General features: G+C 38.2%; 3 protein-coding genes across 6 annotated transcripts in view; 2 read left to right on the forward strand and 1 right to left on the reverse strand.

Moving 5' to 3' along the window:
* Window positions 1-5,896: 5,896 nt before the first annotated feature.
* eIF2D (eukaryotic translation initiation factor 2D) lies at window positions 5,897-12,770 on the forward strand. Of its 2 annotated transcripts, none has more exons than XM_028181139.2 (12): window positions 5,897-6,080; window positions 6,178-6,436; window positions 6,497-6,669; window positions 7,462-7,606; window positions 8,419-8,566; window positions 9,163-9,289; window positions 9,496-9,592; window positions 9,685-9,884; window positions 10,383-10,521; window positions 10,848-11,000; window positions 11,508-11,651; window positions 12,599-12,770. In XM_028181139.2, exons 1-12 carry the CDS (start codon window positions 6,025-6,027, stop codon window positions 12,689-12,691), a joined length of 1,734 nt encoding a protein of 577 aa, XP_028036940.2. In that variant the 5' UTR covers window positions 5,897-6,024; the 3' UTR covers window positions 12,692-12,770. The 2 variants fall into 2 exon arrangements, with proteins under 2 accessions (XP_028036940.2, XP_028036941.2); XM_028181140.2 differs by having other exon boundaries at window positions 9,166-9,289.
* LOC114248025 (uncharacterized) lies at window positions 12,765-15,799 on the reverse strand. Its single transcript, XM_028181143.2, has one exon. The coding sequence runs from the start codon at window positions 15,390-15,392 to the stop codon at window positions 13,455-13,457; it is 1,938 nt and encodes a 645-aa protein (XP_028036944.2). The 5' UTR covers window positions 15,393-15,799; the 3' UTR covers window positions 12,765-13,454.
* Window positions 15,800-19,362: 3,563 nt separating this feature from the next.
* Window positions 19,363-19,848, forward strand: part of LOC149499653 (uncharacterized) — a 44,508-nt gene continuing 44,022 nt past the window's right edge. For 2 of the 3 annotated variants that reach the window (XR_016325586.1, XR_016325585.1), the window contains exons 1-2: window positions 19,363-19,603; window positions 19,717-19,821. Coding sequence is in view for 1 of the 3 variants with exons in the window: in XM_089739263.1 (XP_089595389.1) it covers window positions 19,710-19,821 (112 nt within the window). In the remaining 2 variants the exon portion in view is untranslated. The other variant, XM_089739263.1, reaches the window with a different exon arrangement.

The following is a 19,848-nucleotide window of genomic DNA, read 5'->3' on the forward strand; positions in this document are numbered from 1 at the left end:
CTGTAGATATCCCCGGATATAACCGATACCTGTAGATTCCATATCGCCTGTTTCGCAACGTTACGTCGAAGCGACAGAGAAGAAGGCTGAGGTGCGTGTGGGGTCACAACACGTCGTACCGCCAGTAGGTAGTTAATATATAAATCAAGGCAAAGGCTTCTTTACCTATTCCAGCCACACAACTGTCGGCAACTCCACTTGGAAGAGTAGGCTAGCCTTTATATATAAAATACATCGACCTCACAGCTTAAGACGGTGACAAAATTGACGTTACGGTAGCCACCCAACGCCCAGTAGGCCACAAAATCCTCGGTTCGCTTCGCTAAAGATATACCCGCATCTTCTGATAGACGGTCGGGCGAAACCGTGATGCTTTATCTAATTAAAGAAGAAGAAAGAAGCTATAAATAATTTCAAGAGCTACTCACAGCCAATGTACCTACTGCAAGAGATATTGGTCATTTTGAATGTCGTGCGTGACCCCACAAAGCCACGAGCGATTATTTAAAAAAGGAATATAGCGGCGTCTTTGTGCCTCAGTCGGATGGAATCAAGGGCGTGCCGCTGGGCTGAGATCTATTGATATGCTTTTGCCCACAAAATATTGCTTTAAAATGCCCGATGCTTAATATGGTATATTTATAAAATTATTTTAAATAAGGTAAAAATTATAAATTTAAAATCCAAATGCCTATGAGTCAAATAGCTGACTAGGTGAGAGGCCCGTCTCCGCAGGGAGCGTTTTTTTATTTATTTTTTATTGCCTAGATGTGTGGACGAGCTCACAGCCCACCTGGTGTTAAGTGGTTACTGGAACCCATAGACATCTACAACGTAAATGCGCCACACACCGTGATATATAAGTTCTAAGGTCTCAGTATAGTTACAAAGGCTGCCCCACCCTTCAAACCGAAACGCATTACTGCTTCACGGCAGAGATAGGCGGGGCGGTGGTACCTACCCGTGCGGACTCACAATAGGTCCTACCACCAGCGTGCTCTCAAAGGACTTGTACGGAGTTCTTGCATGTTTGCTGGCAACGCCACTCCAAAAATCGTAGCGCGGTCTTATAGCTTGAGATATTCGAGGATACAGCGCCGTCTCATTTGAGGCAACATGCGTTGTTGGCGGACAAGCTGCCCTGAAGTTCGAAGCACTCGCTACTAATTTCCAGTTGCGGAAGCAAGCAAAAGGACGTGAACAAAACGCTCTTCTCCCTCCGCGCTAACTTGACGCTGTTGAGTTGGAGGCCGGAAAAGATGTCTCACCCACAATCTGGGCCTCTCTGTGCTTCGGATTCCCCTCGTTTGGGAGACCGACACGGCTTGTTGAGCGATCGGCAGTTTTATTAAGTTCAACTCTGGTATACCCCGCCTACCACTCCAACACGTCAGCAGAAGACCGACGAATAATTTATGAATCAAATAGTGTATCTCATAATGTTACAATTATTTGCTCACCAGATATTACTATATCGTCTTAAAGAACCCTACGATCTTCACTGATCATTTTGAATACGGTAAAATAAAATGAAGACATCAATTGTAACAATAGCAAAACAGAAAAAAAAGTATTTCAAATAAAAATGTGATAATTCATTTCAGCAAAAACTTGGAATTTGGCAGAAACGAAGTTAGCCGGAGAGGATAGATACCCATGTCAATAAGTTATAATACAAAGTAAAATTCCACATCTTGAAATCGGAGAGTAAATTTCAAAAGAACTCAACGTGATGCTCTAACCGAAGATAAATCTCCAGCTTCATTATAAGATTGATTGAATATCTACATATAACAAAAAGCTGTCTTAAAAACTATATAAATTTACGTGTGGAAAAATACTGTAATACGTGAATCAGACAGAAAATCTCATACACAGAAAATTTCAGTAATACTGTGGTTCTTTTTATCTTTCCAGCGCAGACGAGTGTACTGAACATTTCTTTTTTACTGCCTAGATGGGTAAACAAGCTCAAGGCCCACCTGGTGTTAGTTACCGAAGCCCAAAGGCATCAACAACGTAAATGCCGCCACTCATCTTGAGACATGATTTCTAAAGTTTCAATTTTTACAATACAACGGCTGCCCCACACTTCAAGCTGAAACGCATTACTGCTTCACGGCAAAAATAAACAAAGTGGTGGTACCTACCCATTCGAGCTCATTAACACCATTTGCACCTTAAGGTAAATTGTTACCATTACCCTTGGTCATCAGCAAGACTAATGTGGTGTAGCCGGGCGCTGTCTGTCGCCGAGGGCTTTTCAAATTTAGTTTGGGAAAGAACATGTCAAAAATGAAGTAAATCAGAAATTGTGTCAGATAGTATCACTTCTTTTACTGACTGACTTACTTGTACATGTTATAATCTAGAAAGTAGTGACAAAACCAATTCCTGGTAACATTCAGGAATGTCTGGAATGAGTCCCTTTCGAACAAGTGCAAGGAGTGGCGCTCGCCTGTTGGGTGCGCCAACATGCCACAGAGCATATATCTATAGTGTACAGTAATATCGTTGATGTGAAAGCGAATTAAACGTTTATTGCTTTTTTACTAACTTATACGGATATAAATTACAGCGTTTTATTACTTACCCTACCTCGCGACTGATTTAGAGCTTTAATTTTTAAGATAAAGACGTCCTGTTACTGTCGCTAGTTGAGGTCGTAATCAAGATTCCACATTTATTAACATACCTCATTATTAGCAGGGCGTAAAGTCACTCCACTCGTGTAGGTGACACTATTCTATCCTTTTCTACCGCGAAGCATCTCGTGATCCAATCAGAAAGGTAGGAAAGTCATCACACTTCACACATCGAGTGGAACGATGGCATTCACAACCACCATAGTTCCAACTTGATACCAAGTGGGTGTCGAGCTCACTTGGCTGTCTGAATAACTATAAAAAAGGAAGATACTTTGTAGCAGCTTTCTGCAATGTAGTTATCCGTTATACGATAACAAAGATTCTTGCAAATCATAATAAAGTGATCAGATTAGGCCCACGCGCCGCCCCCATACCTGCTCCACGGCGTCGACGCGTCGATAATTACTGTTTAATTACATAAATGACTTGCAATGACCACAACCATCCGTCACAATACTCCCACAGTAAGACAGCTACAATGTACTCTCACACCGATGACTTGCTCCTATATATTGCTTAGTAAAATCACTTACTAGGCCCAAAAGGTGAGACTTGTGTTTTGTAGAAATGGATATTTGTGGTTTTTTTCTGAGATTTATAGGTTCACGAAAATATAAAAAACCTATTTTACTATTTTTGTTGTTAATGGCAACTTAGTACGATATTATTTCGAAGATTTTTCGGTTTTGAAGGACGGGTATTCCGCAATAAAATTAGCATCACGACCATCAGGTGCTCACGACTCACATCAGGCGCATCGTTGAGAGAAAAAAAACTGGGCTTCATCTTGAAGATCACTTATTAAGGGTAATTGATTCAATTTTTTTGTGTAAAATATTTTCATTATGACCGTAAACGACATGTAACTAACTGCTCTTAAGATTGTTTCTACCGCCGCTACGGAAAGGTAAAAAATCTGAATTTGAAAGGAAAACACTAAGCAATAACCACTCAGCTTTCTCAAAAAGTCGTTTCAAAAGAAAATGTAAGGAACTAGTCTAGAACACGGTCAAGTGTCAGGCGGCATTCTGTTGACTGAAGCGTCGGGGAGTGCTGATACGGCCGGATCGAGACCGGGCCACCGGGTCGCTTGTGTAAATGAAGTATGAAAGAGATTTTATCTACGTCTTAAAAATGTAAGTAAATATTAAAACGCTTTTGATTATTTTCCACTTAAATGTCTCAACCCGTGGTGTTATTAACCCGTGGGGACACCTCACGCTACTGTGCGGACCGGTGGTACCTGCAGTAGCTCAGGAGTACGGGTATGCAACCCGTATCTGCTGATATGTAGCTGGATTCATAAGATCCTGCGATCATAACACTTGGGCACTTGGGCGTTGATTGAACATTAAACTGAACCAAGAGCTCTTCTGCCGAACTTGGTGAAAAAAATAACATAATAAAAACTTAAATGTAAATCTATACTTATTTTAATATTATAAAGCTGAAGAGTTTGTTTGCTTGAACGCGCTAATCTCAGGAACTAATAGTTCGATTTGAAAAGCTCTTTCAGTGTTAGATAGCCCATTTATTGAGGAAGGCTATTTAACATCACGCTAAGACCAACACAAGCGGAGCACCAAGAAATATTGTTACAAAATCGGGGGTTTTTTCCCTTTTGAGAGCTTTCGCTGCGTGCGCTGCAGAAACGATTAAAGTTCGCTAAAATAACGTATGACAGAATTGTTCCCCTTTAAAAGATCTAAAAACAAGTCCGCGACAGCATATGTCTATATGTTAAGGTTGGCTCACTATAACGTTTTTTTATGCTAACCAAAGTTCTAAAATAAAGCATTATTTGTGAACTATTCCACGCGGACGAAGTCGCGGATATAAGCTAGTAATATTATATCCACATCGCACATTTACATCCTTACATTGACCTCGTCAACTAAGTATTTACAATAAATTCAAAAACTAATATAATAACTATTAATACCATTATTAGAAGAGTTGTCGAACAATATGCCACTTGTGCTAATGCTTTCATATCGTGCATACAAATTCGAGTGCTAGCGTTAACCAATAAACGGGAGCAGCCCTGCATTGCGGATACCGGGAACACTGCGACGATCTCACACAAATTACTGCAACTTTCCTGCTCGCTACTGCATTGAATTTCCAAGAGTAACAGGCGTGCAAATTGCCGTCTACGATTGAATACAAACGAAATTCAACCATTTATTGAATTGTCGACGGCAGTGTAAATTTTATTATTACCAATGTGCGTAATTACGAAATTATAGTTTTCATTTTATTATACAAACTTATTCCTTAACTGTGGAGTCGTTAAATTGCAATCGTATCACAAAACTCAATACACCAGGCGTGAACTTATCCTTTATCGCTCAAAGACATCTAACCATTACAACACGTCTATATCACTACACCAACACAGGAAACGTTGTCTTAAGAATGAACCACGAGGAAGAATTTTATTTTGCTTTCATAAACAGTATACAGACGGATTTTTAATCGGATTGTGATGTTTGGTGAAAATTCGACTCCACTAATACGAATCGCAATTGAAGAATGCAATGCTACAACCCAAATTTCAGAACCTACAGCAACCTTTACAAAAGTATGTTGCGATCAATGCTTGGTGGTCGCTACAGCCCTAAACACGTCATTACGGATCCTCCCGATCCATTAACGGTGCTTTTAGGTACCTCAAGCACCGGTCACCGTCGCCAGATGTTCTCAGTGGGTCGCGTTTCCGATCCGGTGGTAGATTCTGCGAAGCACTACTCTTGCTAGGGCCAGTGTTAGCAACACCTCCAGTTTGAGCCCCGTGAGCTCACCTACTAGCCCGGTTACGCTGACATAGCCTCTCAAGGCATTATGTACAACTTTCTTTTCTATTTACTAGACATTATCTATATTTTTAAAATGATTGATAAGGATTAAGCATTGATTAAAGATAAATATAATATAATAAGTATAAAGTGGTACGTAGGGCGCAGAACCGAACCGAGTGGAGAAGATTGACATACAGTCACGATCATCAGAATTGAGGGAACGACCAGAAGAAGAAGAAAGATAAATAATCAATAGACACTTCTACTGTTACCACTTTAACAATAACCGTGGAGGCCGAAGTTACGATTTCGTCTTGTGTAGGTATTAAATTTTAAATGGTCGCGCATGAACTATGGCATGAACGAAATTGAAGCGCATGACATTTGACATATTATTAGGTCCAGACAGTGACAGATTTACAACATATGTGATCAACCAACTGTCATCCGTCATTATTTCCCATCACTCATCACAGTCCATCACAGTTTGAACGCCGCGAAAATATACGAGACCTAAAAATTTCCACGGAAACTCACAAATATTCCATAATTTAATGTCCTAACGAAAAATCGAAATGTTCGCAAAACCGTATAAGTTGAAATCCAATAACACGTTAAAGAATTCAGAAAAGTACAATACACCATTATTCCCTTTGCAAAATACTAAATTTTAAACAAAGCTTGTAAATAAATATTCTTAATGTACTTCTTTTTTATTTCTATTTTAGGAAACAGTTAGCGCAAAGGATCATTCATGAGTTTCCGACAATAACTGAAGAGAAAGTGAAGCAGCTGGTACCCGCCAAATCGATAGGCATTTGCATGAAATTGGTGTTGTCCTCTGGAGACATTGTAAATGTGTACGTGATAGACGGGGTGCCAATTATAATGGAAGTAGCAGAAGGGTTGGTCCCGACGGTGTGCGCGCTCTGGCAAGCTCCTGAGATGGTCCCACATATCATTATACATACACCGGTCTTTCCAAAGGTAAATTGAAAAATAATACACATATTTTAAAAGCTGCTTTAAACTGAATTAATTTTCCAGGTCCAAGGTGGAGCTCCTCTATACCTCCCAGGAGTAGAACTACCAGCAGGAGGTACAGGTTTCCCACAGTTTTGTAAAGGTGAATTAATTGCAGCACATACTAGTAATAATTCTGCCACAGTTATTGTTGGTCGAGCTATTCTTTCCAGCGGAGACATGCTACTGAGAACTGCGTAAGTTACTCTGACATTGACTGACTATATTGCTAAATGAACTATATAGTAATGAAAATTAACAAATCAAGTTAAATTGTATTTAATTGTTTTTCTTTAGTAATCTCTTCTAATCAGATATTTGTTAGGTGTTTATATGATATTGTGTTAGTCTAAACCTTATAATTCATTCATTTAATTAATATTTCGCTTTTTTATTTTAATTATAACTATTTGCATTATCATTGGTACATATAATTGAGCTGACATTTGTCATGTATTTTAATGTGTCCATTTACAAATATTTAAAAGTAGTGCTCGCTTTGTTGGTTCTACTATTCAAATAATCAAAATTATAAAATGATGGTATTGTAATTCTGGACCCTGGTAAACACTAGACATTAGGTCTTCTTCTAGGTAGTCTGCCTACTATGCTACTATTATATACACATAAATTTAACCTTACATCGCTGTCAATGTGTGGGAATGATCACTATCATTAAGAGAAGTGAAACGCTATTTAGTTTAAGCGACAATTATGAAAGTTTACAGGAGCCATTTAAAGTTTAAAATTTGGAAAAAAGGTCATAACAAAAAATCATCTTTAGCTATTTGCATAAAATAAACTTAATTGAAGTTCAATTAACAACATTGAACTGTTGATGCTAATACTTTGGTATTAACACACCTTTAATTACAAAGATAATTGTCGCATATTAAGCAAAAGGACACTAAAATCATCTCCTTGATATGATAAATTGATGCATCGACAACAACAACACAACTACACCAAATTCACTTCTTATTTTCTAGTGGAGTATGCATGGAGACACTTCATGTATTTGGAGATCATTTAAGCAAAGATATAAAATTTGGTAAACTTGAACGTCCAAAGCTTGGACCTCCTGCATATGGTGGTGGCAATGCAGCTCAAAACTTGGCCAACAATATACAGAAGGTGATTGTAAAATTACTGTAAATTTTTATCACATAAAGTAGATATATTACACTAAATTAATTGTGACCTAAAGGATAACTCATAATGACTCAATACAAGTGGCTATTCAAGTACACTGATTGTTCAAATCCCAAAGGCAAGTAACAACTTTTCTATTGAAATGTAATGAATTTTCTTATGAAATATATTGTACATAAGCTCACTTTCACAATGAAGGAATAGTAACATTGCATAATAAAAATGAAAAATGTGAAATGGTATAATTTGCGTAATTAATGTACAATTGAGACAGCTACCTTAAGGCTCAAGAAGGATGGCAATACTAAACACAGCTAGGTTTAATTTCTTTATATTAACTTAGAAGTTTTAAAATGTGGTTCCATACATCTATTTATCTATTTCTTAGATGGGTGGACGAGCTCATGGTATTAACTGGTTACTGGAGCCCATAGACATCTACAACGTAAACACCGCATCACTTTAAGAAATGAGTTTTAAGGTCTTCATTTTTACAATACAACAGCTTCTCCACCCTTCAAACCCTAACACATTATGACGGACATGCTTCATGACAGAAATAGGCAGGGTGGTGGTACCTACCCGTGCGGAGTCACAAGGCATCGTAATTTTGCAGTGTTGATTTTTTTTACGCTATGTTATTTCTTTACTGTGGAACTCAATCGTGAAAGCTTGTTGAGTTTGTATTATGTATTTAATTTAAAGAATAGGTACCTGCCTGCAAGATATGAATGCACCAGGCATATTATCCTTTAGGCCATGACAACTTCAAATCAAACTTTATCAATTGTCAGTTAAGCATACAACCAGCTGTAAAGGAGGAATGGCCTGCACTCGGCCAGCCGCCTGCTCCTGTACCGAACGAACCACAACTGATACCTGAACCACCGAACCCAGTAGTTGATACACCTACCCAATTAGAGGATGGAAACTGTTTAGCCAGTAAGCTAAATCACATCAATTATTAAAATGTTTATTTAAATTATTAAATGTCTTACCTTAAATTTGCAGGCGCTGGACTAGCACCTGCCCAACGCTTTGATCTTTGTTATCTTCTGTGTCCTCCCTTTCTTCCACTCCTCATCACCAAACACAGTTGCATCAGCCCTGTAATGTGTTAGGAGATCAGAGTCTATGGAGACCTGGGTCAATAAAAAGCTGTCACCCTTATAAAGTTTGTGATGTATAGTTTCCACTTCCTCCAGCTCTGGATAGCTGGCTTCGTCTCTTGTCCCCAGCGTGTAGGTGGATGAACATTGATTTCTTCGTGAACTAAAAAAGTAATTTGTAAAAAGTGTAATACAAAATAAAACTCCATTAAAGAGACTACATAAAAGCTGACATAGAAGAAAAATATATATATATAAATAATGAATTGAATATATTTTTGAGTTAATATAAATACATTCAATATCTGGTTAGCATTAAAGTTCAAAATGTGTTGTTTCGTGTTGGTCGACCCACAGCGTCTCCTCGGTCAATCTTTTTAAGTGTGATTTCAAACATCCACTTAACATTACATTTTAATTTCATTCCAGTAGATTCCGATGAGGAAGATAATGTGCCTACCGACATGGACGGGTTGCTGAGGTGGTGCATGCTGTCCTTCCTCAAGCTGGAAGGGAACAAGGTCGAACTGCCGCTCAAAACCAACCTGCTCTACAGGTACGTGCACAGAGGGCTCGCACGCCACACAATCTGCTGCAGACTTACTGAGTCTGCGTTAGTGGGGTCTGAACCTTAAACCATAGTAAAATTAAAGATGGCATCATTTCGACTTTGATTAAATATTTAATTTTATGATTTTTCAACAGAAATATCAACCTGTACCGGTGTCTCGGTTATTAAAGATTATATTCTTCGTGTTGCAGAAATCATCTGATGGCTCTGTGCCCGGCGGAGCGGACGCTGGACGTCAAAAAGTCATCCTTTAAGAAAATGGGGAAGTTTTTAGAGGCCATGGAAAAGGTAGTTTGTACATTTTGTAGGCGTCGCGTGTCAGCAGCTGGCGACGCGCCCCTGCGTCACATCTGCGAGCTAACACTGCGGCCTGTTCCAAGGAAGGCCTGGTCCGAGTCTGCGAGCTGGAGAAGGGCGTGGACGCCGTCGTGCAGCTGTCCCCCTCCCACCCCGCCGTGCGCGCGCACCCGCCCCCCCGCGCGCCCGCCCGCCCCGCCCCCCGCGCCGGCCCCGCCCCCCCGCGGCTCCGCGAGGTGCAGTGCGTGACGGCGGCCGTGGCGCCGCTGTTCGCCCCCCTCAAGTACTGTACAACTGAATCAGTGAATAAGTTTCGAAAAATCAAATTGATATCTTTGAATTTTTAGGAAATATTTTCTACTATTTAAACTTTACAACTATTTTCTGGGACACTCTGTGCACTCCTGTACCACCGGGACACACTCACCGGGACAACTTTATTATAATATCCATCCCCTGTCGGGCAGGATAATAATAGACATTTGTATTACGAAGAAGGGCCTATTGTCATAGCGCCGCAATTCCTGCAGCCTTCCGCGAGTTTAGGGATTCTGGGAGTCGACGTCACGAGGTGCTCAGTATCGGAGTCATTTGGAAGATAAAGCCGAATTGAACTCCAAACTGCTGAGAGTCCTCAGCAGAGCGAGGCTTGCGCTTTACAAAGCACAGGCTCGCGTGGAGGACTGCAATGCCGTTACTAATAACGCGGTCCGTAGCGCACACAACATGCTTAAATATTAAACAACTGACCAAAAGTTAAAAAAAGCCTTTTTGTGTACAGGAAGGGCACCGCGCTGACACCCGCGGACGTCCGCGCGACCCTGACGGGGCACGTGAGGTCCGCGGGGCTCGCTGTCCCGGGGCAGAGCGCCGTCCGCCTCGACCTCACGCTGGCCACAGTGTTGGGTCGGCAGCCCGGGGTATTGCTATTCGTTAACATTGAGTGTTCAAAAATTAGGTCCTTCAGTTGTCACCCTTCTATATCTGCACCCAGGTCATAGCGTCTTTGTTGCATATACTTCAGAGGATGTGGACCGTTCCTCAAAACTGATGGATGACTTATATATGTGTAGCTTGTACTAAACGTTGCAACAATTTTAAAACTTTGTGTATTTACATTTCACTCTGTAGTGAAATGTAAATACACAAAGTTTTGTTAAATTTAGTTAAATGATTCAGAAAAAAAAGTATGTACTATGTATGTATGGACTTAACTAAAATTAATGACATACTTTAATGGCGCCAGGAACACATAACGTGGGAGGAGCTGATGTCGGGTGTGCTGAAGAAAATGACTCCGAGTACTGAGATACAGTTCGCCGACGGAGAGCTGAGGCTGTCCAGGAGCCGCCTCGAGCCCGTCACCATGCAGGTCGCCAGCCGCAGCGGAAACAAAAAGGTCAAGTCTACATCATTGCTCACCACCAGCCCTCGCACACGAGGCAGGAGCCACCTACCACTTAGGACTTTTTAAACTCGTACTTTTATTAAGACAAGCTCAAAGCCCACATGGAGCAAAGTGGCTACCAAACCCTGTAGACTCCACCAAGTAAACGGCACCCCAAAGTTCGGTAACCCTGCTATCCTATTCTTAAACTCAAATATTGTCACTTTTTGGTTAAACCTACTTGTGCAGCCAGTAAATGAATCCCATAATATTGAGGGTATATGTATCAACATATATTCTTATTAGCAATTTAAAAATTGCCATGATCATAAAATATTATTGTATATTAAAGGTCAAAATTTAACAAATGATACCAATATTTAGATATTAATTCAGAAAACTCTTCCGACCTGCGTCACGATGTTCAATAAGTTATCCCAGCGTCAAAGAACAAACAATATGTCGGTCAGCGACTTTATAGATTGATGACAATGATATACTACGGTCTGCATCCTACAGGTGACTCTAGTGTCTAACCTGGAAGCATATGGATTCAACCTGTTGGAGCTGAGCGCAGTTTGTCAGCGAGGAGTGGCAGCCTCCTGCGGCGTCACGCGCTCTCCTGGCGCTAAACACGACCAGCTCATGCTGCAAGGAGACCAGGTATATACAACCTACCTACAATTGTTACATCCGTTTGTCTACTTCCATGATACCTACTATACTACTTTGGGTTAGAAAATCTTAAAAATTCAGAATGAATTTCCCAAATCATGAACTAAAGAATATATATATGCAATTTTTTGTATAATGCTAAATAGGCAATCAACCTGTTTTGGTTACTGGAAATCATAGACTTAACCCAAAACAGAACATCACAATCTCAATTTGTTTATGTCAACACTTGGTGAGATAGGCAGTTGTAAAAACAGATGTTCTCTCTAAATTTAAGGAGATGAATAATCACTAACATTCATTATACAACGTGTTACAAAATACCCTGTAAAAAATATAATTAATTATCAAAGCCAAAAATGTTGTCAACCCTAGCTGTCATGTCAGGGAATCAGATTATTTAACAGAAAGGCCTACGTACCCATTTTACCTTATAATTGTCGATGTATGTACTTTAATAGTTTTTCTATTTTTCATTCATAAATGTTTGCTACCTTAATACAAGGATGTCATTATCATTACTCAAGTACTTCTCGTACATGTCAAAAGTTTTCTCAAAGTTTTCCCATTACGTGATTTAGGTAGGTAGAAATGTAGGTACATTCTGCATAGTTTAGTCTTTAATTTTACTGAAATAGGGGTTGCACATCAGTGAAAATAATTTTTTTTGTTGTTACTGCGGTTCTTAAATATTGGGAATGGACAGGTCATCAAAGCCCCATTTAATCTCCTTTCGGCTTTACGGGTAGTTTTGTAACGCCCTGTATACTTTGGACCACAAACAAATCATCCTTACCTTTTGTTATGCATTTGGTCATCTATTTTAGTAAGTCGGTAAACTATATTTTTTCTCTCTATCATTGTTTATCCTATCGTACCTATTTTGAAATCAATGCATATTACTTTCTTCTTTGATTATTTCAATTATTTTCCAGACACATTTTGTTGCTAAACTACTGATCGAAAAATATGGACTGCCAAAAAAATTTGTAGAAGGTGCTGACAAGGCATTAAACAGGAAGAAGTAGTCTTTCAAACGGGCTATAATAGTGATAAATAAATAAATTGTGCAGTGAGTTACGTTTCAAATAAAACACTTGATTACTATGTTTAGTTCTATTATTTATTCCTATATTAAACTCTCCTACTGTATATAATTATTTCTCATAGAGTTTTAAAATATATATGGCAACACAAGTCATTTTTAAATCACAAATTTAAATGGAAGACAAAAGACTAAAAACTTACACAATAATATGGCCAGCCTAGGTTGAATATTATGTTCCCAAGTTCATATTACTATGCTTTGATTAGGCCTTACGCTTTACAAATTTATTATTATAGTTTTATAATCATATTTTTCATTTACCTATGCAAATATCCTATGTGATAATGTTCCTTAATTACTAATAACTCTATTTAATCCTTATATAAACTTATATGTATTGTATAAACAATAACTCTCTTATAATTCTAAGATTAGGGTGGGTTTGTGTCCGTTTTAAGAAATATACAAATATTCTAGATTAATATGGTAATTCATACCAAGAAAAGCACTGAAACATTACTAAACTATTAATATTGCTTATGAACTATAACCACAACCAAATTTAAAAGCTAAAAGACATTTAAAAATCTAATTTATTCATACATAATTTAGAGATCAAAATTATAATGCTCCAATGATGTAGTACTTAATATATACTATTACAAATAGTTGCCAACTACATAAGATGTCTATAATTAAATGTTGTAATCACCTTCACCATAAAATATCAATTATATTACCAACTAAATTTTAGTTGTAGTTCTAAATTTAAACGGAGTTTTGAAGTTCAGTAATGACTTACGAGTTTTAGACTTCTTCAAATCAGGTTGTGCTGTTGGAGTTTGTGGGTATTGATTTGAGTTCCTATACTTATCTGATACACAACTCACACTCATAGAATCAACACTCCACTGATTGTGTACTGTAGAGAATCTTGAAGAGGTAGAGCACATTGAACTTAAACTAGTCTTGGATGGTGTTTTTTTAATGCTGTTAGTGACATGCATGTTATTGCTTAACATGTTCTTGGTCACTTTTGCCTGCTTCGAAGGAGAAGAGTGACTACAGTTCTTGGAAGCTCTTTTTTCTGTGCTTAATTTTATTGGATCCAAATACTTGAACTTTGTAATGTCTGTTGTTACTTTACTGTTGCCATAAGATTTGTCAGCATTCTCCAGCTCATAATAAGTCAGAGTAACACTCTCATCACTCTCCACAAATGGATTAGATGTAAAGTGAACATGCTTGTTAGATACATCTGGAAAGATGTTGCGTCGGGGCATATTATCTTTAGTGAACTTTGTACTGGTCACAATCATGCTGTTATCTCCTGTATCAGCAGACAGTGAGCTATCAAGGTCTTCATACCCATAGCTCTTCCTGCGCCCTCTTGAACGCACTGATGATGCCCGTCGGCGTCGCTGGCGAGGTCCAATATCCCTACTGTTATCTTTGAAGTGTGTTATCAGTGGAGGCAGAGTTATCCCATTACTGTTATCTTCAAACAGAAGTTCATTTGAGTTATTCAGTGGTATTATCTGAGTGCTTGGACTGTTGATAATTTCTTTGGCTATGATGTCTTTTTCTCTCTTATTAAGTGACTCCTCACGCTCACGCAGAGCCATCAGACGTGACATCCATTGCTGACTCAGTGTCTCTTCTGATATTTTCTGTGGGCAGTTGTAGGCTGTGATAGCTGAAGTAAATGGTTTTCTAATGCGAGGGACATATCCAGGGAGCTCCAAAGCCAATGCAGCAAGATTAGGTGATAGAGAATTCCTATCAATATGTGTTTCCTGAATTTCGGAGCCAAAGTTATGTTTGATGTTGATGTTAGAATAAATCGGACTATCTGTTACATTGAACACAGTCCTAGGTAAAGGCTCTACAGCCCTGCCTAACTCTATGGCTTTTTCAGAGTCACATTTGTTTACTTCAGAGGATACTTGTGGAAATTCTTTTGACACCAATATCTGACCCATTTGTGTGGGATTAGGCAGAGTTCCTAAATTGGCCAGCACTGTGGGATGATATAGCACAACATCAGGTCGTAGAATGGAGTCCCTGTCTTCTATGAGGAAGCTTATGACGTCCCTAAGATCGTCACTATAATGAAATTCCTTTATCTTGTCACAGGCGTTAGGAGTGTAGCATATTGTGTGAATTAAATCGCCAACTTGGCGCATCACGTCTGAAGTAGAGCCTGTAGCGGTCAAATTGAAACAGTTGATGCGAAGTTCTCCATTTTCGCTCACAAAGACTGATTCTGGCGTTAGGCATTTCTGCAACACAACAGTGTTCACCTCTTCTACCGATTTATAAACTCGAGCCAACTCGTGCAGGAGACGCCAAATAAAGCTTTCCTCTATGTGCTTGTCTGTGGCCTTGCATTCCTCGATCAATTCTTGAACATTACGCCACGAATTATATTCAAGGACAAAGTACAACGTCTTGGATGGAGAATGCAGTATGGTATCGTAATATCGTATGAGGTTAGCGGATAACACTTTGCTTATAATTTTAACTTCATTTACTACGTTTTGTATTTGTTCATCACTGAACGCGGAACAGTCGTACGCCTTCCACGCGAAAATGTTGTTGGTGACCTTGTGTCTCACTTTATAGAACGTACCGCCGCAGAAGACATCTAAAACTTGAAAATCCTTTAATTTTTCAGACATTCTCGAGAACTATTTGCCAGTTATAACTATTTCACACATTTTATTAACGGAACAAAGCAAAAAGACTTTTGAATTTGAACGACGGTTGGAGAACACTGAAATAGTGATGTCCAAGTTATCCTTTCAAATAAATCGACAAAATACGTTTCATTCAAATGTAACGGTTGAGTAGAAGCATGTTGTTATGAACAATATGATATGCTTCCAGAACACTTGCTATCGGGGGGTTGATTTTCAACAAATTTTGTCGAGGCTTTTGAGCATTTCTCCATCATCCGATTGTGGTAGAAATACCCTCACTCTATTCGTTTTTTAAGAACTGATTATAAATCGTCTAACTATTAACTATTAACATCAGTAAAAAACTCAAATAAAAAAAAATATACGAAAATCGCTGGATCACGGATGTTCTGGCGCTTGAGGAGGCTTTCCAACAAGGAAAATCGTCCGAAATTTTTGGAAAATATTTATACAAAACAAAAATATGAAGGAAAAATATGAAGGTCAACTTTCTCTGAAGAAAAAAATCTTATTTTACGGTTCGTTTTATCAAAAACATCTCAAATGAACGTATTAGGCTATAATTATTTTTCTTGTAGTATTTTTATTAATAACAATAATTTTTTTTTATTGCCTACATGTGTGGACGAGCTCACAGCCCACCTGATGTTAAGTGGTTACTGGAACCCATAGACATCTACAACGTAAATGCGCCACACACCTTGAAAATAATAAATTTTCATTTCAGAATTAAATTCCTTATGAAGTGATAGTAATACAAAATCTTTCTTAAAAAAAAACCAGTACATTTTATTTATTTTACATTGACCATGGCTGGTCTTGAGCTAACATGGACTTCATTCCAGTGCCTCAGTATAGGGTAGCAATAGCGACTCTCTATCGCGGCCAGGAGGCTGTTCGGGCCGTCCCGGAGCCGGCTCCACACGGAGGCCACACGCCTACGAATGATCGCGTAAAAGCCATCTATGTGAGCCTCCGCGAACATCGTCGACGCGCTACAGTACCAAGACAGCCCCAGCCCCCTGAAGCCGTTGTTATATTGGACGCGCAGGGCTCCAAACGCCTTTTATTAAATTAAGTTGGAAAAGTACCTATGCCATATGAAGTAATTTCATTTCATTTATTCGCAACCCGCCTGACATCATTGCTTCTATAGAATGGTTGGCGTGTGGCTAGAAAAACAGAGTAGAAATAAGCAGGTAGGTAGTAATTCAAATTAGAAAATCGGTCGAGAATACTACTTTTTCATCGTGGTATCAAACTAATATCTAACCTTTACTGCTGCAGCCAAAAGTGTAATGTAATAAAAATGTGTGTACTCACAATTAATAGAGATAGTACTCGGAAAGAGCGGATAATGTACTTCCATAAGATTTTCTACTCCGAGGGGATGAAATAAAATACTCCATTCTTTTGTTTTGTCTTTGTATTGTTAGTCCGAATGAGTAGGTATGGTCGTCCTTTTTTTTTTTTTTTTTTTTTTTTTTTTATGGTCGTCCTGCCTGTTGCTGCTGTAACTGCAGGCATACCTTTGACGGGTTAAGCAGCTGCTATACAATAAATTAAAACTTTATCCTCGCATTTCGAGGTGGGTGTCAAACTTCACTTTATGATTTTTATGCTTCTCGATCACCGATTAAGTTCAGCTGAGCCCAGATATAGCCCACTAATGTTGTGGAAACAATAAATTTAATTTGAGATATTGTGCCAGCTTTTTTTTATTACCCTTGTAGGCATACAGGCAGACGAGCATACGGCCCACCTGATGGTGAGTGGTTACCGTCACCCATGGATTTCAACAATACCAGGGGCAGAACTAAGCTTTATCATGCTATTAGCAGCAATCTAATTAGCATTGCATTGCAGCATTCAGTGGTTTTGATTTTTAACCAGTAATAGTAACAGTATAGTTTCATCAATCAAAATCGATATATGGTACAACACTATTTTCCGTTCAAAAATTAAACAAGCCCACTGACTTAAAAGTCTAAAAATCCAGGCCATTAACCGAATTAAAAAAATTACAACCGGAGTTAAAAAATATGCTGTGAAATAATGATCTTTTGAACGAATTAAAGTCGAGTTAATCACTTTCGACGGAAAATGAAGTTAATGTTGTTCCTGATCACGATTTACTTTTCATTAAATTTCATTAGCTGACTGAATTTGACGATCTTTATAATCATATTACTGGATAGGTGATACAGCTATGAGATTTTAAGATTTTTTATTCTTTGTATGTATGACAGCCGAACCCCTTAATATTGGTGGAAATTCCCATGTATTTGAAAAAGTAGCATCTCTAAACAGAACAACAAGCCAAATGGACTTAAAATGATAGGTTGCTTTCCTGGGAATAGTGCGCTACCAACTTATTAAATCTATATCTCATTTGCTATAATTATATTGAAATTTAAATTATCAAGTTTATTAATCAATTAACTTAAAAAATTATTTGATTCATACATTTTGGCTGTTTGAAAGTTCTTCGTTCGAAAGTAAGCTCTAAAAAATAAAGTGTGCACTGATTCAAAATGTGAGTTATAATAAATTAATATGTGCATCGCAAATCTCAACAAAGATACTAGGGTTGGAAAGACAAAGTTAATATTTGGTAATTTTAAATTAGTCGCATTTTATTGGTTACTTGACTTTCAGCCTATCTCTTAATCTTTTAATTTTCGATTATAATCCGCAATAATTTTTTAGTATTTACTGCGTTCGTTGTAAGTACAACAAAATTAATTACTTGTCGTAATTGAGTACTCAGCATTAAAAAAAACTTCAGAGGTGTCAAGGGACACCCGGATGGAACGAAGTTCCTTTCGATTAATTAGTGAAGGAATTGTAATTTTTTTTTTAAGTTATAATAATAAATTATGGCATTATGAAGAAGAAAAAAACAATACTATGAACTAAATTACTATTGTTGAAACGCTATCTCGAGAAACTGTACTCATTACGCGGACCAATCGGATACGAGCAATGTCACGCGATAAACGCCTACACGTTGATTGGTCAGAATGACGGATCTAAAAAGTGTCGTGACAACTTTTCGTAAGAATTTTTTCCGTCTAGCCCCCTTTCACAACGCGCGATAAGGAACTTCGTTCCAACAAAATGAATTATAAAAATGGGAACGTTTTTATCGAGTCTACGATGTTGTAAATCATTTACAGTACCAGATAGTAGTCGTCGTGGCCTAACGGATAAGACGTCCGGTGCATTCGTGTTGAGCGATGCACCGGTGTTCGAATCCCTCAGGCGGGTACCAATTTTTCAAATGAAATACGTACTCAACAAATGTTCACGATTGACTTCCACGGTGAAGGAATAACATCGTGTAATAAAAATGAAACCCGCAAAATTATAATTTGCGTAATTACTGGTGGTAGGACCTCTTGTGAGTCCGCGCGGGTGGGTACCACCACCCTGCCTATTTCTGCCGTGAAGCAGTAATGCGTTTCGGTTTGAAGGGTGGAGCAGCCGTCGTTACTATACTTGAGACCTTAGAACTTGTATCTCAAGGTGGGTGGCGCATTTACGTTGTGGATGTCTATGGGCTCCAGTAACCACTTAACATCAGGTGGTGTGAGCTCGTCCACCCATCTAAGCAATAAAAAATAAATAAAAAAAAATATATTATGGACTATTCGGATTGCAATCTACGTTTGCTCACACAAAAGTCAAGATGAAAATAATGATTATCGACATGTTATGTCATATATGCTTTGATTTCAATCTACTAGTTGGAAATGGACATACATTTTCCATAAAAAAAATAAAAAAAACCATCTTTGCCGAAACATAAATAATGATTAATAATGGGTTAATATCCAATTGTATCCGTAAAGCCTTAAGCTTAAAAGTCCAATAACCAATGGTAAATAAAAAACGGTTAGCTTTGAATTAATAAATTTTGAATGTTTTTCTCATCTTCAACGGTTAATTCTGATGGTTCGTAAATATCAAAATATTGACTTTTTGGTGAGAACCCAAGGAGCGAAATTGCGTGAATTGATTTATTTTGTTAATTTGGTGTTGCTTTAGGTTTAAATGTGTAATAGCGGAGGTTTATTAATTGCTTAGTATATGTGAAAGTGTACAAATGTGGGAAAATCTAACAAAGCCGCTGGACGTAGCTTCTCAAGATCTTTGAAATAGTCCACTCAAAAAGTTTTCGTAAATAGGTAACCATAATTTTACTGACACCATATATTTCATGACATATCTCCTCATTTCATTTAAACCTCAATTGATTAATGTCTCAAATTAATCAACTTCATTTCATTTTTCATGAAAGCGAATAGAAACAAAAGATTAGGCTGTATGATGGAATACTTGGGATTTGATACTTTCACCTTTCCAGTTGGAAAAATGAAACCTACTACTCGTCAATTCGTAGATTGTGAGTCGTTTTTATATACACACATTT

The sequence above is a fragment of the Bombyx mandarina genome, chromosome A1, assembly GCF_030267445.1.
Source record: "Bombyx mandarina strain Sakado chromosome A1, ASM3026744v2".
Lineage (NCBI taxonomy): Eukaryota > Metazoa > Arthropoda > Insecta > Lepidoptera > Bombycidae > Bombyx > Bombyx mandarina.